We start from the raw sequence: 21,566 nt of genomic DNA on the forward strand, positions 1-21,566 counted from the left end.
TGTCCCCATCGAAGCACTTGCAGGGGAGGTAAATAGTAACAAGGCTGCTTGGAAATGTCCTACTGAAGCAATTTCTCTGTCGGAAATTGTCTCCTAATGACTGTCGATTTTTTTTTTATTGTTTGCCACAGAAAAATCTGTTTGTGTTTTGGGACAATACTCAGATAGTTTGGTTTAGCTCATTCCCTGTGTCCCTGTTTGTCTGTGGGAGACTGAACCTCCTGGGATTTATCTGGGGCCCTTGAGCAACCCTCGTACTGGTGGGAAATTGTGATGAAGGAGAAAAGTGGAGTTCACCCCCTCCGTTTTCATGCAGAATAACCGTCTCTGGGGAAAAATACAGACTGATTTTGTGGCTGTTGTTGAGATGTTCCCATTCCAGCCACCCTCCAATATCACAGATGGGAAACTGAGGCAGGGACAGAACAAACGGCTTCATGTGAGAAAGCTGCAAAGCCAGCTATTGAAACAGGCTCACCCGAGACTCGGGGTGTCCCTGTGTGTCTCAGGCTTTGACTGATTTTCCCCAGTTCAGGTCTCCAGGGCTCTTGCCAGAGTTCCAGGGACTTGAAAGCTTCCCACCAGCCCCAGTGGCCCCAAAGCTGATCTCCAATGGCACAACCAGCCTCACTACACCCTCTGCTCCTGCACCTGAGCCCCAACCCCAATCTCCCCTCATTCCCCGAGCCCCGTGACGGAGGCAAGAAAGTCCAGGGATGCTCCAGCATCCTCACCCAGGAGACGCACACCAGGGACCACCCTCTTGTCCTAAATCTTCCCCACCCACACCTGAACGAGCTGAACTAATTCTGTCTCTCCATGGGTTAATTCCTGGAGTTTTGCAGTCCCTGGCTGGGGCTTGTGGAGGAGCAGGGGCCAGCAATGCTGGGGCACAGCCACCCCTCCAGCCCTGGAGCCCCGCGGGGATGCAGGCATTTCCTTGCAGAGGAACTCGACAGATGCATGGTGCTGTCTTGCTGGCTTTCAACACCCGAGGATGTGCAACAATTATTCTGAGCTAAAATTAGTCGCGGAGCACGTGATGTTCCTGGAAGAACGGTTGTGAGAGCGCGAAGGAGGATGTGGAGCACCAAATCTGGATTTCCAGCAGGATTGAGGCAGCCGTGCCCAGCCACGGCGTCTTCAAAGCCAAGCACGTGTCCCCGGGCACTGCCATGCCCCTGAGGACCCATGTACGGGATTCGGGAGTGGTGCTGAGCTCCTGCCTCTGCCACCAACACACTGTTGTCACCTTGGGGGAGTCACTTCACTGGCACTGTCCAGCCCACGGGCTGACCCCGCTGGCAGCCACGAACTGGGGAGGCACGACCGCAGCAAGCGTGGTGGGGATGTGGAAGATCCCCACAGCAGACAGAGGTGGAAAACCACAGGGGAGAGGGTGATGCAGGGTGCTGAGCAGAGATATTTTTGTTTTTTCCAGGTAAAGGCCTTGTGGCACTGCTGTGGCGTGTCTGGGGTTGCTGGAACGAGTGTCTGCAGGTCTGGAGTCTGTGTCTGTTCAAATCGGGGCAGGGATGGTGTGGGCCAGGGTGCCCTGAAGGGGGCACGAAACCCCCTGCGATGCTGTGAAGGTGGGTGACACCCACAACACCTTACACGGTGGGGACATCCAGCCCCCCCGACACCGTGCAAGGGGACCAGCACCTGCAGCACCATGCATGGTGGGCACGTAGAGCCCCTGCAACGCTGTGAAGCTCCCCCCATCCCTGCCACAGCTCCCCCCAGCCCCCCCTGGCTATTTGCAGCTCAAGGTTCTGGGGTCTGCAGGGTGGTGCAGCTATTATCTGCCTGACTTGGTCCACGGGTGCTCCCAGGTTTCCCGGCACATCTTGATGGTGTGTTTGTTTTTTAATGCGCTCTAAGTGGAAATTCCTTCCCCCCCCACCTCCCCCCCCCACTTCACTCACACACAACCCACCCAGACGAGCACCAGAAACACAAGCCCCAACACAAGTCAAGCACCATGTCCCTGTCTAGAAGCTAGTAAAAAATGCATTACCTAAAAATATCTTTTCAAGAGGTGATTTAAAACAGCAAAGTCTCTTGGCAAGAGGAAATGGAGATGAGGAATATCTCAGGGCTGAAGAAGCCCCTGGGACCACGCAGCCCTGCAAAAAAGCTCAGATCTCTGATATACAAATTGGGCCTCTGCAGGAGAAAAGCCGAGGGGTGTTTGAACAGGGCTGCGCCTTCTTCCAGTGAGCAGAGAGCTCGGCTGTGAGGGGCTCTGCATGCTGTGCCCCCCAAAATGCCCGTCCACACGTGGCCATGTCTCGGATGGGGGTTTGCTACGCGCACGGCCACGGCCCCGGCAGGGTCAGGGCTGGAGCCAGACCTCAAAGCCCGTCTGGCTCATCACTGCTCATCCCTGCCGAGCCGTGGGGTGCCCTCGGCCACCCCCGCGGCATCCCTGCTGCAGTTAAGTGAGGACTCGTGCATGGGCTGGCTGGTCCAAAAGACGCAAAAATCCCTTTTCCCCGGCCTCAGGGACTGGCACCGACATGAGTCACCAGCACCAGCCCCTGGAGCAATTAAGCCGAATGAGTAATCTTCAGTCAGAGAGCTGGAAGGGGAGAAAATAATGATAGACGCCTCCTAATGAGGGTTCGGTGCAGGAAAACTTTTGAATAAAACCATTCACATATATTAATTACTATGTTAATTATTGCTGTGGGGACTTGGAGCTTTCCACTCCCACTCGCAGCAGCCCCGGATAGGCGCAGCCTTCGTGGGGTGAATCCTCCTCGTGCACCCGCTGGCTGCAGACCCCTGACCGACCATGGCTTCACTCCAGCTTCCTCTTCCCCAAGCCTTTGCTGAGCCTCAGCCTCTTGTCAACAAGCAAAAATTTGGACAAACTGGCCAGAAACGTTGAAGATGATGGAGGGAAGGAAGAACCACCAGGAAAACCTCAAATGCGCATTTCCCCGACTCCTTTGCACACTGATTTGCACACCCAAGGAAAGGTTTGGGTACAAACCCGTGCAGCCCCCCGCTCTGCAAGCCCAAGTGTTTAAAAGAAATCAGGAACCATAAAAGCCAAGGGTGTAAAATCAGTGACCGCCTCAGGGATCATTTATGTTTCCATTTTGCTTTCAGAGCTCTTGGTTTTTTTATGTGCAACCATCAAGGACTACGACTTATAAAAATGGGGGTGTTTTGGTGTGAAAAGAGGAGATCCCTGTAATGACAGGACTGCACAGGGTGGAAGTGTTGAATATTGAAAGCCTTGTGCTAAAACCCCCGAAAACTGGTGTTACGGGGCGGTTTCCCAGCCCAAGCGTCCCGATGAGGACCGGGAGCAGCAGGAACAGACCAAGCCTCCACACAGGGCTCATTTTTGGGGGTTTTGGGTCTCTACAGGGCTGAGCTGGGCAGAGAGCAGCACAGGGTGAAAGCCATGGCCGCGGAGCCGGCCGGCACGGTGGCACGCACTGACCATTTTCCCTGTGCTGGAAGGAAGGCGAAAACTCTTTGGCAGTGATCCTGGCGATCCGCGCTTCCTCCTGAGCTTTCTGCGCCGCCGTCACAGCCGCCTCCGCCTTGGCCCTGGAGTGAGAGGTCCTGCAAGGCAACCACAGAGACAAGGCCCATGTTAGGCAGCTTCCCTCAGCAGACCAAGGGACAGAAAAACCCAAATTACCCCCACGAAACCCCTTCGCTCCGACCCCCTTTGGCTGCGACGGAGGAGTCACCACCGGGACCTGGGGCTCACTGGGGAACGGGTGATGTTACATCGACAACACCTTTGTGAACTGCTTCTCAATCTGCAAATCACCCAGGAAATTTGGAAATAGGGGCAGGATGCTTTGTTCCCCCGGCGGGGTGCATCACCCCGAAGCAGGCTGGTCCCCTCCATCTCTCAGTGGGGGACCCCAGCCTGGCAGATGGCTGCAGCAACCTCTACGTGCATCTCCCGCGAGCCTCTGGGGCTGAAGGCCTGAGTTTCAAGGCGGTGGGTTTTTTTTTTAACCAAAAACATTTGCTTTTGGATGAAAAAGTGAGGATTTCCACCCCCGCCACCACGTTTTGCGTAAAACGCTGGATGTAAATACAAGCGCGGTTTGTCACCGAGAGCAGAGGTAGGAGCGGGGGCTTGCCATCGGTACCGCCTCTACCACCCCTTAACATATCTTTATCAGGGCATTTTTTTTTTTCACTCTGGATGAGTGACTGTCCCCTGCACTCACCCGTTACCAGCCATTCCCCAGACACTCGTGTTTGATGGTATTTCATCCCATCGCTCAGGATTTACACCCTCTTACACAGCCCCTCTGCAGCGCTCCTGCGAGCATCCTTCAGAGGCTGGTTGGCCCCTTCCCCTTAGCTGAGCTATCGAGGCACTTTAAAAAAACGCCTGTTCCTACCCACCCTGGTGCAGGCAGCGTTATAAATAGCTCAGCTGATTTCTTTTCCCTCCAAAATCAGGCCCTCCATCTCCTTTAATCATTTTTTTTCCTGCCGCTCTCTGAATTCCCTCTAATTTTTCGACATCTGCTCGGAGAGGAGTGCCATTTCTGACAGGCTCCTATAAATGGAAAATAGGGCTAGTAATGTGCCTGGCGTTGCTTCGTGCAGCACAAGCTGGGGATATAAAACCGGGTGTGCGTGCGTCTGTGTGCTGCCACCTCTTTGAGCCCGGGCGAGACGCCTGGTCGCTGCTCCCGGAGCCGACCTGTCACTTGTTTTCAAGTGTTGACAAGTTGTCTTTGCCCTAATAAGTGCTTTATTTATATAAATTGGCTGCTTTGGTGTAACCGAGGGAGCGGATATGACCTGTTCTTCCGGAGCTATCAACGGTGGTGGAGGGGCTGTGGTGATGCTGTTGCAGGTCCCACAAGTCCTCCATGACCGACACAACCAAAAATTGGGTTTAAATGTTTTTTTTACCCCCTCCAGGTCCAGCACTCACTCTGCTCAACACTCATGCAGGGTTGGAGGAGTGGACAAGCATGTTACAGCCCCATCCCCTGGCAGGCATCCCAGTTCAGCTCTTTTAGGAGGAACAGGGATGCTCCAAGCAGGAGCTGCAGCAAACTGCTGGGAGAGGAGGTGCAAACTGCTCCCGTTTTTGGCACAAACGTGGTCGGTGGGAAAGGCTGAGGTGTCAGACCCGCCGATTAAACCACCTCAGTGCCAAGGATGGTGCCACAGGAGGCTTAAAATTAAGATGCTGCCTCTCTGAGGTTGTTAAAACAGCTGGCATCTTCCACAGGAGCTTCTCAGTGGTCTGGATGTCAGCTCCCGAAGATCCTCCATCCGTCTATCCCTCTGCCATCTCCTCAGACTGAAAACTGTTCAGGGACGGGACTGTCCCTCCCATTCTGCAGCGCATTTATAGAGCAGGCTGCCGGTCCCTGCTGGCCTGATACAAAGGATTAATAACGTCTGAGAGTGTCTGGACCAAACTCAGCAGGCAGGATTACACGCTGCCTCCCTAAACTCTTCCCTGGAGATGCAACTGGAGGCAGTTATCTGTCACTCCTTGCCAGGGAAGGAGGCTGGAAGTGCTGAAAAGCAGCTTGTGCCACTTCCAAGGCTCCTGGGGACACACAAAGGTGGCTGCGGAGCGGGAGGTGACGCTGCAAGAGCATATGTGGAGCCACCACCCAAGCCATGCTCTCCTCCCCAGCATTCATCCCCCCCCCCTTTTTTTTACCAAAATGGGTCAAAATCACCATCCCTAGGGGATGGATGGATGGATTTCCATCCCTGGAAAACTCACTCCAGCGACTTCTAGACTCATTCATCCCCATAGACTCCACGATCACACCAGGAAGAGTGGCAACTAGGGGCTTTGGCCCAGAAAGAGTTAAAAATCAATCACATTAATTAAGCCATCTCCAATCTAAAATATACTCAATACCCACAAAGCGGATATAGTGTCGAGCGCTGCGCAGAGGCACAGGCAGGCTTAATTGTTTGTAATGCTCTCTAAGATGCTCGGAGGAGAGGTGCCGTCGGAGTGAAAAGCAGAATTATGGTGATCTATACATTGCATAATAAAATACATAAGTATTCCCAAATAAATGCAAGTAATCCAGTTAGTGTTCGCATGACTTTGTCACATACTAAATTTAACAGCTGTCTCCTTTATACATGCCTGCTGCTCGTAGCGTGCGCTAAATCTTAATTCCCCGGTTAATTGCTTGAGTTTATTTCCTTGTAAAGCAGGTCTTTCTCCACGACACATAGATGGGGCCCAATCTAATCACTCTCCTCCTCCTGCCATAAATCTTTCCCAGACAGAGATGCCATCCTGGAAACCTCAGTCAAAATAAGGCTGGATCCTTCCCCATGGATTCATCACAGCTGGAGGAGGAGGCTGGGGATGCTCAGGGGTGGGAGGAATTAAACAGATCCTCTTGCATCGCTCCTTCATTACCTCCTGTGGTGTCCTCCATCCCGTAACGAGCCCACTGGAGAAAAGCTCTTGTTTGCAAGAGCTCAGTGCCCCTCTCATCTTATTTGCGCTGATTAAAAAGTTGCACGTCTGTGGAAGGTGCTCATCTGGGTTTCTCCTGCCATCAATGGATGAGTGGGGGAGAAGGAGCGACGCACCCCAGGGTGATGGAGAGGCCTGGAGCTCTCAACATCAGCACACCCAAGCGCAGAGGGACTTTGGAGGATGGTTATAACCTCTAAATCGCATTTTAGTGCACTTCACCGTCCAAGCTGAACTGGGGGAGGGTGTTTCAACAAGGATGGGAAGAGACAGACGGGTGATAGCGGGGGTGGTTTACAGCTCTTGAGACCCGAGGGTCTGGTTTGGGTCAGGGCAGGGAGTCCACACTGGCTTGGGATATTTTATTTATTAATTTTTTGCCAAGCTGACTCACTCTTCTCGGAGGATGACCGGGCAAGTGGTCAAACTGGCAAGAAGAGCTGGCAGGAGGCAGGGAAAAATCACAACCAAACAGATTTCTGTAAATCTTTGCAGATCTCTTGTGATTTGGCCAGGACTGACAGGACAAGGGATAATACCTGCGAGTGGGTCGTAATGCCAAGTTTATCAGCTCCAACTAATCTATAAGAAGCTGGAATAAACTCATTTGAAAGTAAGAACTTGGCTTTTTAGGAATGCCAACAGCGACTCTGGCCCAGCTTTATATGTGCAAGGAGCTTCTGCTGCAAATCCGATGCTTGGGGCCGGTTTAGCCAAAAAAGGGTGAACTTTCAGTAAAATCAGTGGCACCTGATGGTCTCAGGAAGAAATGAAGCAAAATTAAAACCAGGCAAGACTTGAGTGGTGTTTAGGTTAATGGGCCGCTTTGTCAGGAGAACACCTGGAACAAACTGCTTAAAAATTAGGCTGGAAATTAGAGCAAGTTTACAGCTCACCAGAACCATTTCTGAATGGAGATGGGTCTGCTTGGGTGTCGTAAGCACGATGCCTGTAATTGCAGGGATGGCACTCAGTGCCACAGGAAACCTGTTTCATTTCTGAGTCCTCCACCTTCATCCGACTTTCCCTGAGCGCAGTGGTAGGGCAAAGGGTGAGCTGGAACCAGATGAGGGACTCACCATCCTTGTCCCCTTCTTTTCTTGCATTCCTGTATGAGAAACAGGCTCCTCTTCGATAAAAATAGGTAACAGACTCTTTGAGCAAAAGTATGTCCTGAGTCCAAGGAATATGTGTGCTGGACGCAGAGGGAAATCCACATTATTCACGGTTTAAATGTGAAAAAGCATCATATGGGCAAGATTTCTGGAAAAGAAGGTCTATTTTCCAAAATTCCCATGGCAGCTTTTGCTGAGGGATTTCTGTTCTTTTGCAAACAAACTCCTTGCTTCTCCGATGTCCCCGTGAATGAAAAGCTCAGCCAAGGGATCCCTTGTTCAATGGGATTTAGGCTTGACAGGGAAGTACAAAAATGCTGGTTTATTGATCATGTTTGTCAGGAACCTGCTGCAGGGATGGAGACCCCCAGCTCTCCTCCATCCCATGCCGAGAGCTGATGGAAACCTCTCCTGAGCTCTCCAGAGAGTCCCAACTCCTTGCCAGGAGCACACACGAGATTGCAACAACCCCTAAACCCTTTGCTCGGTACAGAGCTGATTTAGACAGGACTATTAGGGTTTAATCTTTTCTACTGTGTTTGCATACCTGCAAATCAACCCTTTTGCAAGGGAGCTCAAAAAAAATCAAGCTCCTGGTAACTACAAAGGAGTTCACTGTCTTCTCCCCCTTGTTTTGCATTTGCTTAGTTCAGATGGAGGGGCTGCAGTGATGGACAGACTGATCTAACTGTTCAGAGCTTAGAAATGAAGTAAGAAAGCTGAGATCAAAAGAAAAGTATTAAAACTGTTATTAAAGCCTTCTTCTGTGCAGCTTTTTAAACTACCATATAAAAGGAGAAAACCCCACAGTCTATATTTTCATGGAAAACGTGCAAACCCGCCATGTGACAACTTCACCAAAGGCTTCACTTCAGCAGGTGAGCGCTGCTGGCTCGTAGGCACTCACCAGTGGTGAGGATGGAGTTAACCAGCCAGTGAGCTCATCCTGGGACATAATAACAGCCTCAAGTTCTCCTAAGGGGCCAGGCTGGCTCCATCAGATTCACTTTGTCTCGCAGGTCAATATGCAATCAGGCAGCTTTTTGCCTTTTTTTTAAAGGAATCTTTATCTTCCTATAGGAGGAATGTTTTCTCCCTCCATTACAGAGGTTCATGTATTTTTCAAATGGCAAAATTCAATTAAAACATACACTAGCTGCAAGAAAAGACTTCAGGAAAAATTTAGAGGGAGTGTTAGCAGGTTTGCAGGGTATTTAAGGCTCGATACTTTGCTCTCCCCTTCAACCCCAGCTCTGTTTTGCACTTGAAAAGCAGCTGGGGTGGCTCAGGGGTGCACAGGGAAGTGTTGGTGCATGTTGTCCTGGGAAGGAATGGCCAGACGAGGCGAGGAAAAGGAACTTTTCAGTCCAAACACTCCATGTGCAAGAACCAGGCTTGCATGAGCAGGAGCCCCCCAACTGCTTTGACTCGCCAGGGCTTATTTTACACTCCCACCAGCTCAGTGGAGTGCAGGATCCGGCCCTAATTGCATCAAGCCGAGATGCACCAAGAAACACAAAGCAAAAGTCCCCAAGTGATCGATGCTGGTAACCAAACCCCAGAGCCCTGGGAGAGGGGGAGCGCTGATGCAACCTCTCCCAAGGCTATCCGATCGCTCCGTACCCCGCCGCCAAGGAGAGGCCTTTCCAGCTCTCAACCCCACCGACGTGGGATCGATAGCTGCGACCAGCACCGGGGAGGGACGGGGAGGTGGAAAGAGGCTGTGCCTGCTCAGGGCAGTATCTCAAACCCTGCCTGCGAGGAGGGGAGGCTTGGCTGGTCTTCATGCTCTCGATGGGACAAACTGGGACTGAATTATTAATAGCTGCTGCAGACTGTCTGGCTTCTACCTCTGCGGGAGCATCTCTGATTTAGGGCAGAGCTGGGGAGAGCTGCAGCGCCCGGCCGGCCTCCCTTTGGCCCTCGGCAGCCTTCGTCGCACACAGCATCCCACATCCAGCCCCTCCCTGGCCCCAAAAGACCGACGCAATAACCTGACTGCAAGGGCCGGGGTAGGCACGACCCAGGGCCAGGCTCTGTCTAGACGTTTCCTTCAGGGAGCGGGGAGATGGCAGCAATTAACAACCTGTTTGTTATTTTCCCTATCTGGCATTTATTGCCCCGATAAAACCCACTCTTAATTCCAGCTTGACTCTTTTCACAGCTCTCCTGGCTTGGTTGTTATTGCACTAGGCTTGCCTTGAGTGATTTGTGAAGGCAGTAATACAGTGCCAGTACTCAGGGGGTGGAATATTAGACACACCAATTAGCTATCCATGCATAAATTCCCATTTACCTGCTTATCACAAGCATATTTGCCTTGCCCGTTTCCTCCGTCTGCTTTTTCCCCCACCCCCCCCATCATTGGAATTCTTAATCAAGAGAAAAAAGCAGCTAATGTGACCTCTGACATGACGTAATGCAGCCAAAAACGTCTGCTCTGGCTCTTTGCAGCCAGACAGAAAGCAGGTGCTGTGCATAGCAAAGAGAAAGTCTGGCTTCCCCCCATGTTCGCTGCCAGACTTCCCAGCTCTGGATGGAGATTTTGGGATGGGAGGATGGACCACCCCTGCCTGAGCACTGTGTACTGGTGGAGAGCAACGAGCAGGAGACCTCCCATCAGTGAGACAGCAAGAGAGAAGCGTTAGGGATGGCTGGGATGGCACGGGGCAGAGGGAATGGTTATTGCAGGCTCTGAAAAAATTGCCCTGAAAGTCACATTTCATGAGAAAAGTTCTGAATTAAAAAAAAAAAAAATAGTCAAACTCCTTCATCCTGAAAAAAAACCCTTGATGCATGTGTTTGTTACTGCCCAAGAAAGTGAAACACAGAGAAGTGTGGAAAATGTTGTGGTTAAAAGCCCATATCTGAGTTTCCCTGTGGTTTTACACCAGGAAATGTAACGTTATGTGGGGAAACCATCCCCAAGCCAGCAGGGAGACCCTGGGGAGAGCAGGCGCCCATGTCCCAGTCGGGGCACTTCGTGCACAGGGTCTTCAAAATTCATGGAAACGGGGATGGAGCCAGTTCCTATTTAGCTTTTTGCTCCAGGCACCTCTGCCAGGTTCTCCTCTACCTTTATATTTTTGGAGCTTACAAATGGAGAGCGAATCCACCAAGGTGTCACTTGCCATTTTGCACTAGAAATACCGTTTTTTAAATCTGAGTAAGGGGAAAAAATATCCCAGGCTGTGCCCTTCTGTCTCGTGCCTTGCCAAAACGAGTTTTGCTGGAGAACTGAATTCACAACATGTAATGGTACAAAGTCACAGTGACTTGGGGGACAGGGATGGGCCACAATCAAATGTCACATCCCTAAAATCCTGGGAGAAACATGGCCCAAACCACAGCTGGCAGCGAACTGAATTGTGACCGTCTCAGCTGTTCCCATCCCTGTGCATCCCCCAGGACCCGGAGCTGGCTCCTTCCTGGCAGAGAAGGATGAGAGCGGCCGACGGGCTGTAATGTCACGATCCTCTCCAGCTCGCCCTATTGCCATCATCCCAAACCAGTCATGGAGCTGCTCAGATTTCTTTATTTTTATCCCTGTTATTGCTAAACAACAAAATGCCAGCCCTTGCACAAGAAAATCAAATCCCATCGGCTTCAAAGGGCTGGGCCAGGTGGAGCTGGTACCCAAAGGCACACGTGCCACCGTTAGCCAGGATGCTGCCTGCATCTCTCTCTGGCCAAGGGACACACAAAACAAGCAGACCTGTGCATTTCCCTCCTGATGGGCTTCCTTCCTTTTAATTTTTTGCCCCCCAGCAAGGGCAAAGCTGATGGGTCTTTTGCACTGGAGACAATGCGCAAGCTGCCCAGCGATGTTATTTACAGCTCACGAGATAATTAACATCTGGAGAGGGAGTCTCATCTCCTGCCATCTGTCACCTGTCATGAAGCTATGGAGGACGCAGGTGAGCGACGGGGCCAGGCAGTACCTGGTCCTGCGAGCCTAGACCTGCGCACAGGAGCCAGGCTTTGCCTTGGAAAAAGGACAGTTTTGATGCCACCATCCCCACCGCTGCCCCAGCCTGACCAACTGAAGGAGACAGGTTTGGCCTCACTCCAGACCTGGCACTTTGCTGGCTCAAACACGGCAGCAATGGGCACCGGGGCTCGGGCCAGTCCCCTCTCCCAAATCAGGCACGGAGGCAGCAAAAGCAAACCCCAGCTCTGGGGATGGAGTTTGCCCTTTTCTTATAAATTGGGGAAGGCATGAGATAATTGTGGGAGCATCTTTATCTTCTGGGAAGCAATGGGTTGTGATGCAAAATCTGCAGGAACCCACTTGGTTTGGGAAGAGTTAGCTTCAAGGATGGGAAAGGAGTGAGCAGGGGGGATGCTGCCTGCTTTCCAGCTGTCATGCTTTGGATGGGGCCGGTTTCTGTGATTTTACTGGATAATTGTCATGTACATAATGGAAAATGTACATAATGGACACGTGCAAAATGGAAATGGGAAACACTGATGTCCTGCTCCTCATCCTCTGCTCTCGCAGAGTGCCAGCAGACAGTCCTCCACGCACACATCCCAAAGGCACAACCACGCCACAAATGCTCCTCTAACCCTGTGCAAAAATAGTGCGTTACAAATGAGCCTGCCACTTTCAGGCAGGCGGCAAAACAGGTTGGAAGAAATCACTAACAACCCATGGAAAAGAAGAGTATTAAAAGAAGAAAAAGCCCAAGAAAAAATGAGAGCAAAGGCACAAAATCTCCAAGGAACCTGGGCAGCACTGGATCATCCGCACACTGCAGATCTATACCGTCTGTATTAAATGCAAAAACAGAACAGCAGAAAAGCCCTACATCAATGCCGCATTCGGGTGGAGATTTTTTAAATGCACAACAGGCCAAGTTATTGCTCCCCGAGCAGCCATAACTCAGCCTGCTTGGACATGTGTAGCGTTGAGTTTGGCTGTACATGCTGCTGACTGTAATGACTTCAGGCTGGATCCTGCATTCCGGTTGCATCGCCTTGTCTCCGGGCAAGGCTGGCTCCAAAGACGGCGCCGCCAAAACCCTCACGAGCCCGGCCCCACTCGTTAGGCCGGGAAATGCCAGGGTTTTTGGTGGGAGGCTTGGCCATGGTGGGTCTGGATAGGTGGCTTGGTGTAACAATACCCACGCTCCTGGATTTATCGAGGAGAGGAGGGTAGAGATGTGGTTGAGACATGATCACCCCCAGTCCAGCCACAAATGTGGAGCAACCTTTGCAGGATGGATGAAGGCTGTTAGAAAAAGCCTGGCTCGCTGTGGACACTGGGTACCTCCTCCTGCCATGACCTGCCCCAGGCTGCAGGTCAAAATGTAGAGGATTTAGTGGACCATCAGCATCCCACCCTGGCCTCCATCACCAGAAGGCTCCCCAAAGGAGCCCATTCCTCCCCATTTTTCACACTGACCTCCTTGCTTGGCTGATGCCACACACGGGATGAAGAGTGGGGTGGGAACCTCAATGCCAAAGGTGCAAAATGCAGCACAGAGAGAGAAACTCAACCAGGCCGTGGGTGAAGGGAGCTGAGGGACCCTCTTCTTTGCCTCCAGAGAAGCCCTCAAATCCCTTCGATGAGCCATCAGCACAGCCCAGCCCTTGGGGAATCGTTGGGCTTTTCCCTACAACCAAGGGGAAAGTGCTCAGAATAAGAGAATTTGGGGAGTTCAAAAAACTCCAGGTGAGGGAGGCGGTGACAGGCAAGCAAAGCAGATCTGTCCATTTAATTTCAGTTTCAATCTGATGTCTAAAACAGAATGAGCCAAACCAAATTCTGAAGCAAAACACAACAGAACCACAAGGAAAAGTCTTTTTTCCTTTCCTGACCCTTCACTCCGTTTGGGTTTTGGCTGAAACGCTCTGGCAGCGTCACAAGTTTTGGTCACCTCAAGCAAAACAGACATTTGGCAAATGAACTTTCCAGGCAATTTTTTTTCTGCTGTTGGAGCCACAAAAGCCCAAAAGAGGCAGGATAATGTTGAGCTCATGGTCCTCCTTTCCCTTGGTGATGGGCTGATGGACAGGGACGATCCATGACATACCTCTGGCCATTGCGCCATTTTAACCAGCCAACACCCAACAGCAAAACCCACCTCAGTTCAGAACAAACTGAAAAAAACCTCAGCCGGCGTCAACGACAAACTCGTTTAACTGAACTTAATATTTTAGTTCCAGCACAGTCTGGACTCAGGCCAAGACATGGAGCTGAAGTGGCCTCAGAAGCACTGACGGATGTTCTCCAGCTGTCGGAGGAGAGGTGGTTGATATCCAGCCTCACCCTCTGGCACTTCTCCGCCACCTCCAGCCCCGTGGGGTAGGAGACAGGACTCTTTTCTGCATGATGTGATAGGGGTCTAAGGGATGTGTTAAAACAGTCCAGTTCTCACGTTTCTACCACCAGGGCCCTAAGAGATGCTTGGAAAGAAAATATGTGTCTTGCTCCACACAGATGGGAGGAGGCTGATTCTCCACCCAGAGCGAGATGCCGGAGGTGGGCACCTCTCTGTGCACATCTGGCCACGTTCAGCCTCCCCAGGATGGACTTAGTGATAATGGGGAAGCTTCTCTCTGCTCTAAGGGGCAACTGGACCCAAAGCAGCTTGTTGGAGAGAGCCACGTGCGGGACACGGCAGCATCATCTCCATGCCACATCTAGCTCCCACGTCTGCGCACCAGCAACCCCCAGGAATGATGAGAAAAGCAAAAATGCCAACCCAGGGGAAAAATGCTCCCCAAGGAAATCATGCCACAGACAGCACCCCCTTAACCCCATTGCTTAACGCCATCCTGGAAGGTGCCAAGTGGGGATGAGGAACTTGCTTGGCCATGCCCCAAACCCAGGGTATCACCATCCCGTGGTGCAGCCCAGCCGAGCCCATAGACTTGCACAGAAATCTCAGCTGGAAACAGTACCCACCAACTCGGCCCTACTAAAAGCAACATCAGATACTAAAATGCTGCAGAAATATGTTCAGAGCTGGGCTGCTGTCACCGGTCTCTGCAGCTCCGGTCCCCATGGGGAGGAATGGAGGGAACAGGAGTGTTTGGTGAAATTTCTTGTCATTTTGAGCACTGCCTGGGGCTGGCCTGGCCCTGTGGCACACGTTGCCTGGTCCCCCATAATCTCCACAGCCCTGGTAGGTGCAGTCAGGAGGGAGAAGGGCTGGGGGTGCCTCGGGGGCTGTGCTCAGCCCCGGGCAGCCAGGCAGGAGTGGGCAGATCCTCTGTGGTGCGAGTTCCGGCCACAGCCCTGTCGACTGTGGGGGGGGAAAAAAATATATATCATCCCAGTTGCCACAGCAACGAGCAGCTCCTGCCTGGCTCAAACTTCAGAGCCCACCCAGGAGCCACTTTCCTCATCCCCGCTGCCTGCATGGCTTTCTCCTCCCTGTCACCTGGGGGTTTTTGAGCACCGAGGAGCCCAAAAGCCAGCCCACACCCCCAAATATCCCACGTCTCATGAGGCATCTCGAGATGGGGGGGCCATGCATGAACTTTGATCCTCAGCTGGTGGGTGCTGCTTGTCCCAGTGCACCCCGAGCATCCCATGGGATCCCTGGGACGGGGTGCTGCCGCTGGGGACCTGCTGGGGCAGCAGGTGCCCTTTCTGGTCCCCAAACACCGACATGCCCTGAGGCCAGCAGACTGCCCTGGGTTTGCAGGTCTGCGCTGCCTCCAAGGCAAAGCCCGTGAAAATTTCCACTTAAGCAGCCAGCAGCACAACAGGGGAAGGGACTCGGAGCCCAGCTCTGCCAGCAGAGAATCTGGGCTTTTAATTATTTATGCTTCACCTCCGTGCTATGGTGATGAGAGACAGATCAGACAGAGAGACACAGCCAGACAACGGAGAGAAGGCTGCAGCCTGTTTCCCCAGAAAGGCCATTTATACGACTCAGGTGAGCTGGAGGGCTACTGGCCCCTGCTACTGCCCCACACTTCTCCCCATGATAAAGAGGAGAGGGGATCCCCCCCAGCACCTCATCCATGGCTCTCATCTCTGCCACCGCTTTCCCAGAGGGTTTGTCCCCAGGACCGAAGGGCTGGGGAAGATCTGCCACGTGCCACGGCTGTTTGAAGCTCCCCAAGGATCTTGTCGTGTTGGCTGGGGACCGGTCACAGCCACCTGCCAGTGGGGGGGCTGTGGGACAACCACTGCCACCGCTGTGTCCAGCTTTGAGCCCACAAACCTGTTTCTTCTCTGTAAGGGAGTCTGACTCCAAGGAACTGCTGCTCAGGGTTCAGGGTGGCATCATCGAGCCATCAAGGCTCACAAGGATGCTTTGTGGTGGGGTGTCCACTGACCCAGCCTTGCTTGGGTCTTGTTGGACAGTGGGCTGAGCACTGGGCATGGTCACATCGCTGCCACGATGAGATTTTAGGGTGCCCAGCACCCTGAAGAATTGGGTCCTTTCTTAGTCACAACTTTAAAGGAATAATTGGTTGGATCCGTGGGCTAAATCTCCCTGGGATTTTCAGGGGGGAAATTTGCTTAGCAGGGTCTATGGTCAAATCCTTTAATTTCCTGGATTAGGAAGCCAGGACAGCTTGTCATTTGTCCTGTGTGGAGGAGGTGACAGAACCCTCATTGCTTGAGGCTTTTCAAACTGACTGCACGAGCACCAAGGGAGCAGGAGCCCCCAGCCAAGATGCTGCGCTCCCCCCACAGCTGGTGCCAGTCCCCCCAGCATCCCAACCTCTGCCCGTGCTGGGAAGTGATGCTCATGAACAGGAAAATACTCAATATTTTTGCTCAGCTCGCCATTTTCATGTCGGTTGTGCTCCTGACATTGCTTTCACCTCTCTCCAGGGAGGAAGGGGCTTTGAGGGGGGGGCAGGAGCATGGGGGTGTTGGGGCTGTTGCTGCAGGGAAGCGGGTGGGTGGGTGGCTGGGGTGGAAGCAGCGCAGCCGGAGGGACACATGCCAGGAAACCCAAAACGGGAGCTAGGAGAGACAAAAAGCAGCCAGGCCTCTCTTGCAAGATGGGAAGGCAGCATAGCTGTAGCGTAGGGACCCCAAACCTTCCCCTCAGCTCTCAAAGCTGCGGTGTGCAGCATCGCCGGCGTGCGGCACGGGAGCGGGCAGGGACACGGCGCAGCAGCTCCCACTGACACAGCCGGGGGGTTCAGGGTGGCGGGAAATGGCAGCAAGGGGCTGGGATGCTACAGTCAGCATCCCCCCCATCTAGCCCTTGGGCCTGGCTGCAGGTTTGTGCGCACCCCCACCAGTCTCCTCGCACCCACGGAGAGCGAGGATGAGGATGGAGGAGAGCGACGGGGCTGCGAGCCAGCCCGCCTGCCAGGCAGCTGCACAGGCTGGGGGAGGATCTCTCCCTTCCCTCCCAAAGATCGCTGAGAAAAGCAACACTGCAGTTTCTGCTCGCTGAATAGGAAAAGCAGCAGAAAGGAAAATCAGGGGCTGGCTTTTTGTTGTTGTGGTTGTTTTTTTCTTTTTTATTTTTCCCTCTCTGATGAAGGGCTTCTCCACCTGAAAGCTAGCAGGCAGCACCCCACTTCCCTCCCACTGGCATCAGCATGGAGAAGAGGCTTCACCATCCTCTTCTTGCACTCATTCCCTCTTTCCTGTGCCGTGCAGGCAGTCAGGGCAGAGAGGAGGTTAGTGTGTTAATGGGGGGATCTAGCACGGCTCAGGAGGCTGAAATCATCCTGCACCATCTCCTGAGAAAGGCTGATTCTGCAGCGGGGCCAACCCCAGCAGGACAGCAGTGCTGGCCACAGCCCACGTGCTAAGCAGGTAAAAGGCCTGGATTAGAAACCAGGCAGATGATCTGAGCTGCTGTGCGATGCTGGAGAGGAGGAAGAGGAGGAAGAGGAGGGGGCAGCCTCCCCTTTGGCCCCCCATGCTGCCCCCCATCTCCAGCCCAGCTCTCTGGGGCAGCCCCTTCCCGTGAAAGCGGTGACTGCCAGGAGTGAATCACCCTCCCATCCTTCCTGCCTCGCTGCCGGTGCCATCCCTGCCCGTTTCCATCTGGTCCCACTGCAAAAGCAACCATGGAGCAGGCACCGGCACATCGCACCCCGGCACTGGCACGGCAATCCCATCCCGGCTCTGCTGCTGGGCATTTCTCTTGCTCCCTCACCCCAGGACCCCTCTCCTGCTTCACTCTACAGCAAAACCATCCCCTCTGGCTGTGCAGACACAAACCAGGGCTGCCAGGGCCGCGGGGATTCGGGAGATCTTCCCCTACGAGCACGGGGAGGAGGGCAGAGCTGGCTGGGACCACGGCAAATCCAACGGGTTGTGAATCTCTGCTCTGCCCGTTATTTCATCGCAACATAGCAACGTTGGAAATGATTATATGAATGCATGTTGCACACCTGGGCCACGGAGTCGGGGTGTTTCAGCTCATATTCAGCTCAGCGGTGAGGGAAGGCAGTGGGAGCCACCGAGTCGGGAGCGGCGGTCGTGGCTGAACCATGGGAAAGCAATGAGAGGGGCTAGTGAAACCCACACTCAGCTGCTGTCCTAGAAGCTAAAGAAGACCCTGTTGAAGTTTTTGCAGTTGGATTACTTTGTAAAGCATCATTCCTATGAAGGGCACTTCATTTTCCAGCCTGTTCATGTCTGTGCACGGATGCACTCCTCCACCTCTGCACGGAGTGGCCGTTCGGGACGTGCCAAGCTGGCCCTGTGTGGGCATGCCGGCTAGTCCTGACTTTTGACACGGCCACAAAAGGGCTTAATGCTGGATATCCTGTCTGAGCAGGAAGTTACTAAATTGCCATTGCAGGAGGACTTAAACAGTCACCATCCCGCAAGAGCCAGCAACGGGTGAGGATGCGCTGCTCCGGGATGCCATGGGGGATCTGCCATTCCTCGAGTGGCCTGGATTAGAGGTGGAAATTGTGCTTGCTATGAGTCAGAGGTACCCGTGTCATCCCAGCTGACAGTGACACACGAACGGGAGGACTAACAGCTGATCTTAATCTTTGCTGCCGTGGTATCGCCTGACCCCTGTCAACCCACGGGAGCTTGTGCACGGGCAGGAGGAGGGGAGGGAGGTGGCAGAGGGAAGGAGCTGGCAGGAAGGGAAGTCGGCGTGCTCTGCCGCAGCTCAGCTCTGCTCAGCTCTGTCAGTGGAGCCTGCCAGCCCTGGGCTTTGCTCCTCTCTGCATTGCACAGGGGCTGTTTGCGGGGAGAGAGGGCAGGAAGGAAAATGAAAATGCTGCTGTAAAAAGAATTACCTCCTGCCCCATCTGATCTCAGCCTTTGAGTCACCTCCAGCCATCCCCTCTGTGTTTTCCTCCCTGTCCCTTTGCACCCCTCCAGGAAAGGATGGAGAGCTGGGGAAGGGATGGAGGGTGCACACTGTCCCTGCACGAGACCCAGGGAGTACCAGAGGACACCGTCAGTGACCCCGTCAGTCCCCAGCTGATGCACAGAGGTGGCTCCTGCACAGCCCCAAGCTCCAGCTGGCTGGTGTGGCCTCAGCAGGGAAAGGGGCAGCGCTTCTCCAAGGGGCCATAAGTAGAAGATCCCTCCCCAGACCCAGAGGTGCCCAAAGAGGGGCTGGATGAGGCCCCAACACACTTGGGCTGATCCCTGAAGCATTTGCTCAGCCCCATCCCTGCAGCCAGTTCAGCTGTGCCTCATTTCGGCTTCAGCCCACCGCCAGCTCGTCCCCACCATCCTGACCCAAGGAAGGGGACACACAACCTTTTTGGGGCCGCAGCGCTCCCCTTAACCCACATCCCTCCTCCTCCCCGTCTCCGTCCGCAGCAAAAGCCCTGCTGTCAGCACAACACAGGGTTTAGGGCGAGACTAATGCGGGAGCCACCTCCCCCAGGCACCAGAAAAGCCAGCAGAAACCTTAAATCAAATGCAGCTAAGTACAATTGCAAAGCTGCAGGCACAGGCCTGAGAGAGCATTAAGCAGCATTATTATGGCTCGACGTACTGCCGGTAGTGACATTACCGCAACTTAAAATGTTTGGGATCAGAACTGCAGAATCTATTCTTTTCTGTGGGTTTTGCCTGGGCTGCATTTCCATTTGTCTGAAGAAAATACCTGTTTGGCTCAAACAACCTTCTGCACTTTGCTGTTCAGCTCTCCGGGGCTTTTCTTGCCTTCCTGCTCCCCGTTGAACATCAAACGCGGACGGATGCTTCACCCTCGCTGCAGCATCCTGAAGGAGCATCCATGCTGAGTCCAAACATTTTCCTTTACCCGTCCTCACTGCCAGGTTGGCTTTATTCGCTTCCTTTTTCTTTTTTTTTTTTTCTCCAGTTTCCCTTTCTGAAGTTGAATGACACTGTGCTAATTTGTAGCCCAACTCCTCCTGAGACTATTGAGCTTAATTATATTTTTCTCATCGTTGGTGAACGGCTCGGCTATAATTATGCCTGGAAGTGCATTACTTAGGACTAACCTGAGAACAACATCCCCTCTGGGGTGCTGGGGATCGGCTGCTCCGAGGAGCTGTTATTTAAGGCGCTGAACAACGGGCCCCCATGAAGCTTGTTCTGGAGAGCAGCTGAGTGCTTGCTAAAGGCCGCCCATCTTTGGGACTCCTATCCCTAGCACTGGTGACAGCCCTTCCTCTCATAAGTAGTCCACCCACTAATTACAAAACCTTGAATTGTGGTAGCAGAAGGAAACCCTGGAGAGAATTAGAGTCTGTCTGCCTTGCATTAGAACTACCATCGTCCGTCGCTGAGAGCTGGAGTGAGGCCTGAGCTCCTCCCGATGCTTCATGTGCATCTGTCCTCCACAGCCAGCAGCTGTGCCAAAAGCCAAGGGGTGAGGATGAGCTTTCTGGCCCACCTCTCTTGCCTGGATATTATATTTTAGGTGACCGTGACACACCAATGCCTATGGACAATTTGTGTTAAGCATGAACTAACGAGATGGGACCTGGTGTCTCCAGTGCATCCTTCATCCTTCCAGGGTAGCAGCAGAAAGAGCGATGGCTCTTGGCTGATACCAGAGGAATAAAGCACACCACAGCCCAAAAAAGACACCCTGCACCTTCCCTTTAAACAGCCTGGAAAAGGGCTCCCTCCCTGGCTACCTCTGACAACCGATAGTTGATACCAACGGTAGTTTTTCAGACCTGATTCACAGCCCTTCTCACCCATTGACTTTACACAAACTATTTCAGCAAAATGGGAGACATAAGAGGAAAGAAAGGGTTCTTTCATTGTAATTGCATTGAAGAAAATTTAGGAGAACCATCTACGGAACCTAAAAACTATTCCTTAAATGAGCTTACTTTTCTGTGTCACAGATAACATTGTACTCTGTTCAGACTAAAACAACTTTAAGAATCCAATTTACTTGTCTCCAGTACACTATGTTTTTAGCCTACTTTCTTCAGGAAATGGGGCTTACTTATGTGACTGTGCTGTTTATATATCTATATGCCATCACTCCCACACTAATAACTTTTGAACGTGTTGGCCAATTCCAACCAAATCTGCCAGAGCAGTAGAGTTTTCAAAAATACTGAATTCTTACAAATTTAATGAAATACGTGGGTGGGTACATATTTTTCCCCACCAAGGGAAAGGCTGCAGAGTGAACTCAGCCATATTATTAGACAGAAGAGAATACACACACACACACACACACACACACACGCATGCACATACACAGACACACACCAGTGCTGTTAGAAAATGCCCAGGTGCTGGTAAGCCAGAGCTCGCGTTGGTATTAGAGGGGGGATATTGCATCTCTGAGCCCCAAAGCCACTGAAATGAGCATCAGGATTCCTCCGGCAGCACATCCACTGCCTATTTTGTGCCTTTCTTTCTGTTTGGACGATGCAATTTGGTGTGGGCGCTGCAGGGGAGTGTTTATTCATTTAGAAGCTTTAAAATTAATCGGACTAATTATATGAAAGCCTTTCTAGCTGGTTCTGTGTTTGTAAAACCTTGCTCTCTTCTGGTTCTGCAGGCTGAGAGGCCGTCTCTGCAAAAACCCTCGCAAAGGGGAAGAGCTCGAGGTGAAGGGTCGCAGGTTTCAGAC

General features: G+C 52.6%; 1 protein-coding gene across 1 annotated transcript in view; it reads right to left on the reverse strand.

Moving 5' to 3' along the window:
• Positions 1 to 21,566, reverse strand: part of JPH3 (junctophilin 3) — a 58,446-nt gene that overhangs the window by 16,615 nt on the left and 20,265 nt on the right. The window contains exon 3 of the mRNA XM_074840103.1: positions 3,461 to 3,585. Within this exon, the coding sequence (XP_074696204.1) occupies positions 3,461 to 3,585 (125 nt within the window). The remainder of the gene's footprint in view (positions 1 to 3,460; positions 3,586 to 21,566) is intronic.

The sequence above is a fragment of the Strix aluco genome, chromosome 14 (genome assembly GCF_031877795.1).
Source record: "Strix aluco isolate bStrAlu1 chromosome 14, bStrAlu1.hap1, whole genome shotgun sequence".
Taxonomy (NCBI): domain Eukaryota; kingdom Metazoa; phylum Chordata; class Aves; order Strigiformes; family Strigidae; genus Strix; species Strix aluco.